Source organism: Phalaenopsis equestris, unplaced genomic scaffold (genome assembly GCF_001263595.1).
Source record: "Phalaenopsis equestris unplaced genomic scaffold, ASM126359v1 Scaffold000383, whole genome shotgun sequence".
Taxonomy (NCBI): domain Eukaryota; kingdom Viridiplantae; phylum Streptophyta; class Magnoliopsida; order Asparagales; family Orchidaceae; genus Phalaenopsis; species Phalaenopsis equestris.
The window spans coordinates 207,273-213,140 of NW_018164825.1; the positions used below are offsets into that span (position 1 = coordinate 207,273).

The following is a 5,868-nucleotide window of genomic DNA, read 5'->3' on the forward strand; positions in this document are numbered from 1 at the left end:
TTAATTCCTCTATAATTTGCACACTCTTGTTAATCATCTTTATTCTTAAAAATGGGGACCAAAATTCTTTTCCTCCACTCCTCAGACATCTTTTTAGTTTTTAAAATAATATTAAAGAGTTTATTTAGTTAAGACTCTCAAATCTCTTATATATTTCCACACTTCAATTGGGATATCATCATATCCTACAGACTTTCCACCCTAGGTTTTGTTTAAAGCCTCCTTAACTTCTTTTTTACTAACATGGTGATGAAATATTTTATTATTATTAACGATATTAAGAAATTTGAATACAACTTTTAAAACATTTTAGCATTGGCGTCCTTCGGTTTACATTGGTGTTGTTTCTTCTAATTAATAAAACTGTTATCATGATTTCTCTCCCTTTCTATGTTTCTAAAGCGGGGTGATCATGCTCAAACAATTTTGATTTATTGAATAATAATGCAGCTGGCATGTAAATTATTTTTTCTGAGCACACGCAGTTTCTATTGCTGAATATCAAAACATTGTAGCGCTCGTTGTCTTGATATTTTTGGCTAAATGTAAATATTAGCTTGAGGAACCTCTAACAAATATGTTTGTCATGCTTTTACAATTCTGATCATTTTTATTATTTGCAGCTTCATTCCAAAGCTCGCAGGGAAACCAATCAGAAAGTGACCCAAACAACACTACAGTGTGTATTCAATTATTCTGGTTCTCTCCACTGTCAAGCTGTGATTCCATTATTTACTGACAAATACCTCATTGACTTCAGATTTTTGTTGGTGGCCTGGATCCTAATGCTACGGAAGATATGCTGCGGCAGGTTTTTAGCCCATATGGGGAACTGGCTCATGTGAAGATACCTGTTGGAAAGCGTTGTGGCTTTGTCCAGTTTGTTAGCAGGTCAGAGTTTGGAAGTCACTGCAGTTATATTTCATGATGATAGATGAGTTTTTATATTTTATGCGTGCTCTGCAGGGCTTGTTCAGAGGAGGCACTACTGATGCTGCAGGGAACTCAGCTTGGCGGGCAAAAGATGCGGCTTTCATGGGGTCGTAGTCCTTCAAGCAAGCAGGTTAAATGTGTTTTTGATGCTATTTTATACTTAAAACTCTCTAGTTACTGTCAATTATAGGATTATATTTGTGGACTCTTACAGTCTCAGCAGCAGGAAACTAATCAGTGGAATGGAAACTACTATGGTTATGGACAAAGCTATGAAGGATATGGGTATGCTCAAGCCCCACAGGATCCAAACATGTATTCATATGGAGCTTATCCAGGATATGCAAATTATCAGCAACCGCAGGTAAAATTATGCTTTTCCATTGCAATAAGAGCAAAAATGTAAGAGCTGATTTTAATTTTCTTAGAATGATACATATTGATATGAAGTATAATTCCTGATTTTGTTGGTTGTAGTACTATCTATTGACAATACACACTGCTCTATTTTGCTGAAACTCATATAACTTCGTATGTAATGTATTCTTTTATATAACTTAGATATATAATCATCTAGAAAATTATGGGTTTTCATTTAATCTGTTTATTTTCATCCAATCAAAATAACCTTTAATGCTTTGAACCTATGAAATTTTCCAAAAAATAACTAGTATGCTGTCAAGCTAAATACATGAGCATTCTTCTGTATATTATTGGCAGAATTTTTTTTTTCTGTTATTAATTTTGATTAGTTTATTCACATTTCATTTATTTCTTTCAATCTCATATTTTGTTTTCTATGGTTGATTTACTAAGGTTTGTAATGTATTCTTCGCAGTGAGCTTTACTAGGATTGTGGCCTTTGACTTGCAAATGGTAGCAGTTTGCAAGCGGTATTTTGAACTTCACCGAAGACGGTCTATAGTTATGTCTGCAGGGTATTTTAACTTGGATGTAATCGGTTGTGTTCTCTTCATCTTCAGAGGCTGCGTTAGTTTATGCTTTTTAAGCTTCTCTTAGCTATGATTCCTGAGTGTGTTGTCTTAACGCTTGTTTACGTTTTCTCCTGAGTTTCAATGGTCAAGGAGTATCAATTTAACTTAGTAGTTATGATTTCTGGATTATTAATGAATCAATCTGGATCTATTCTAGCTTTGCTATGTTTTAATATACTCCAGTTTTGTTGCGCTGATTTTTATTCACAACCAACGTTCATCACTTGTGTTTTTTTTACCATAGTGTGATACTCGCACCCTTCGGAGTTGGTTTCATCTTATGGTTTTTAATGGATGGATTCAGTCATTTTCCCTTTCACTACTCTTTTCTTTTTTTGATTTGGTTATATAATGCTTGTTATAAAATGTTGTCCTAAGTCAATGCGAACACATATATGCATGTGTTTGGGCAAATTGTGAATCCAAGTTTTAATTGCATAAAATGTGCATTTTTGGCAAAACGATCATTTTATGATTGTTCAAACTACAGACTTTCTATCAAAATACGCATTTCAATACCATGTGGCATTGCATTGTATTAATTTCCATTCTGCATCGACATAAATGAGTTTGTTTGGCCAATGTGTTCATCTATGGACCTTTATGTATGAATATGATTTGTTTTAAGTGCTCATGTTGGGCTATAATGTACCTGAAAACGCATTAAATTTCTTGCCTCCATTCATCTTATAAGTTGAAGCGCCAGAAGTTGGACAAGAGATGGGTTGTACACATGGGAAATCGCGAGCCAACTATCCTTGTTGAATTTGAAGAGATTGTGTGCGTGTGTGTCAAGGCGAGTCACACTCAAGAAATAGAGTGAAAAAAACATAAGAGTGCGTGTGCACGCGTGCGAGAGAGAGAGAGAGAGAGAGAGAGAGAGAGAGAGAGAGAGAGAGAGAGAGAGAGAGAGAGAGAGAGAGAGAGAGAGAGAGAGAGAGAGAGAGAGAGAGAGAGAGAGAGAGAGAGAGAGAGATTAGGTTGTCACGTAGATAGTGAATTACTGCAATCTGATATGTAGCTGACCCCTTAATAGAGAGTTTTTTGGGATGCTTTTGGAGTATATGATAAGACTTGGAGGCTTTTTGGGTTTTCTCGATATTCATGTCAATATGTTTCTCATTTACAATCCTACATGGTGAAGGCTTTAGAAGTTGTCAAAGTCTTTTGCTTGATATCTGCTTGGCTCATTGTATGTTTACACTCATCATTCCAAAAGTAAAAAAAAGCAAGAGACTCTGAAAAGTCTTGACCTTCCAACATTCAAATAGTAGCCTTTGAAATTTTGGATAAAAAAAGAGCACCATGTTCATATTTAGATGATTAACCTGTGTGTGCACTTGTCATTTGTAATGTGACATGATTTAAGTTCTCAAAGAACTATAGAAGAGAGCATTTCTCTATGTAGGTTTCTACATATTATTTCGCACATCCTCTTAGGAAATGTATTATTTTGGAATTCTCATTGCTCAGAAGCATTATCAATGGCCAAATTATATAAAGGAGTACTTAATTTATTTTTACACAAATTGCCCTGTTTAGGGGTGTTTATATTATTTATTTTTATTAAATAATAATTAATATATAAGTATATTATAAGTTAATTTATAATATACATAATTAGTTTAATTAATTTATAAATAAATTGCATATTGTTTTTAATTAGCTTTTATTAAAATTTAATTAAGTATGAATTAATTTAATTGACATTTAAATAATGCTTAATTAATCAATATATTTTTTACCTTAATATTTCACATTAGAATTATCATCCTGTTCTTATACATCTCATTATAGTATTATAATTCACAAAAAGGTGAAATTTATTAGATTAAACTCATTTGGTAAACCATGTTAGCAGAAAATATGTGAAAAATATAAATAACTAAGAATAAATTAAATTAATAATACTTCTTCGAAGTTAAAAAATGTGTTCATTAACATTATGAATACAAAGTATTATCATATTGTATATCAGGATAGAAATCATATCCTAATGTATATTAAATGACGGTCGAACTGATTGGTGCCACAACTAATATTTTTGAAATTCTATATCAACATCTTTCTCTTCAGTTGCATTGTTTGTAATTTGATGTGACATCCAATAGCATCGTTTGTAACTTGATGTGACATTCAATAGTTCTTTGTTCTTGGAAACTAGTGTAAAAAGCAATGTTGTACCTAAATATATGCCTACATTAAATATTTGTGAGGATTGTGAGTACAAATTGTTCTGTTATGTCCCGAAGCTGCCTAAATGCCACAAATTTTATTGCTGTATAATGTTGACTCATCTATAGTATTCCTATAGCAAAACACTCATGATTGTCCAACACTTAGGGTCTGTTTGGGGCAGCTGTAGTTTATTGAATAATCTGTTGATAAGTTAGGTATTGTGGTTATTAGAAATTTTTTTTTTTGGGAAAAGTCAGACCGCTGCCAGAAAACTGCCACCGCATCTAGACAGGTGCGCTGTGAAAACAATGTTTTCAGCGTTTTGAAAATCCATAAGCTGCCAAAACACAGTTTACCCAAACAAACCAGATGTATTTTCAAAACGCCAAGACCATTAGTTTAAAGCTTTACAATAAAGAATCCATGATGCTAGATGAGTTCTCATAGTTAGTCCTATTAGTTTGTTTGGGATAATATGAAACACTTATCGAAATATGTGCTTTATAATTCTCTGTAGTGCAGTAATAAAAATATATAAAATTAGTGATTCAACCATCATAGAACCATTGCAACAATAATAAATGAGCAAAACATATGATACATCTGGTGTTAAAAACAATTGCAAACATTATTATTGGTACTTAAATCCACACGAAACAAGCAACATGCAATATCAATTACTTAAAATTTGTGCATGTTGATGGATGTCAGAATAAATAATATATGCACCTCACAATCAAATAATCATAGTATTTGTTGAGTCTGTGGAACAATCGGAAATTCATTTAGAGAATTAAGCTCTATAAAATTATTTAATCACATAAAGAAAGCTACTATCTTATATTATATTGAAAGAATTAATGCTTTGATGTGGGAAGCCTTGCAGTGCATCTTAGACCCCCATTGAAGCATTATGATACATTTGTTTTCATAGTTCAATATATGAATCCACTATCATGAAACATAGTCTATTTGGAGACATCCATGCCAACCAGCCATGCATACGCTTCTAGCTTCACATTTTTAATATCTATCTTGTACCATTTGAATACTCGAATCTCTTCAATGTTTACCACTGAGTACATCTTATGGCACATAGATTCAACATCGAAGAAACCCATACTTTTTATTCTCTTTTAAAATTCTCATGCAAGTATCTCAAACAATGACGATGATCTTCATCGGGAAAAAAATCTATTTAAGCTCAAATTAAGTAAGAATATTATGTCAAATTATTCATAAATTTGCCCTATAATGCTCAATCGGAATTATGTCATGCATAAATTGTTAGAATCACATCCAAGATTCACTACATTTGACTCAACAATAATAAAAGCTAACAAAAACAAAGCATTATTTACATCTAGTTTAACATTAGTAAGCAACACGCCACTATATTTTTCTGAAAGAAATGTATCTTCTGACTGCAATAACATCAACTAGATAATGATAGTTCGAATGCCCATAATATAAGGTTCGAATGATTCAACTAGTCAATTTGAATTATGTACATAGTTTCTCTCATTATATAATATTATCTCTCTATTAATATTTGTAATAATCTATATGACACATCCCAACTTTCAAAGATGGATATAATGGTTATTTCTTTTAGCATCTCATAATTTTGTATATGGCACCCTAATATTGAATTTAGCTTTTATTATAATCTCTTTCTTCAAACCCATCAAATCATTTTCTACTAAATGAAAGCTGATGCTTAATACAAGATTTGTGTGAATGGTCATGTTACATAGAAATA

The 5,868-nt window shown here is 32.2% G+C and overlaps 1 protein-coding gene across 1 annotated transcript; it reads left to right on the top strand.

Annotated features, from left to right (window-relative positions):
- Nucleotides 1–444: 444 nt before the first annotated feature.
- LOC110026603 (polyadenylate-binding protein RBP45-like) lies at nt 445–2,084 on the top strand. Its single transcript, XM_020727603.1, has 6 exons — nt 445–457; nt 624–679; nt 761–891; nt 967–1,063; nt 1,148–1,297; nt 1,772–2,084. Exons 1-6 carry the CDS (start codon nt 445–447, stop codon nt 1,772–1,774), a joined length of 450 nt encoding a protein of 149 aa, XP_020583262.1. The 3' UTR covers nt 1,775–2,084.
- Nucleotides 2,085–5,868: the final 3,784 nt, after the last annotated feature.

Excerpts from the sequence above, each read along its gene's own strand:
- LOC110026603 (XM_020727603.1), top strand. Across the intron at positions 680-760 it reads GTGACCCAAACAACACTACA|ATTTTTGTTGGTGGCCTGGA; the intron begins GTGTGTATTCAA and ends CATTGACTTCAG. Across the intron at positions 1,064-1,147 it reads GTAGTCCTTCAAGCAAGCAG|TCTCAGCAGCAGGAAACTAA; the intron begins GTTAAATGTGTT and ends GGACTCTTACAG.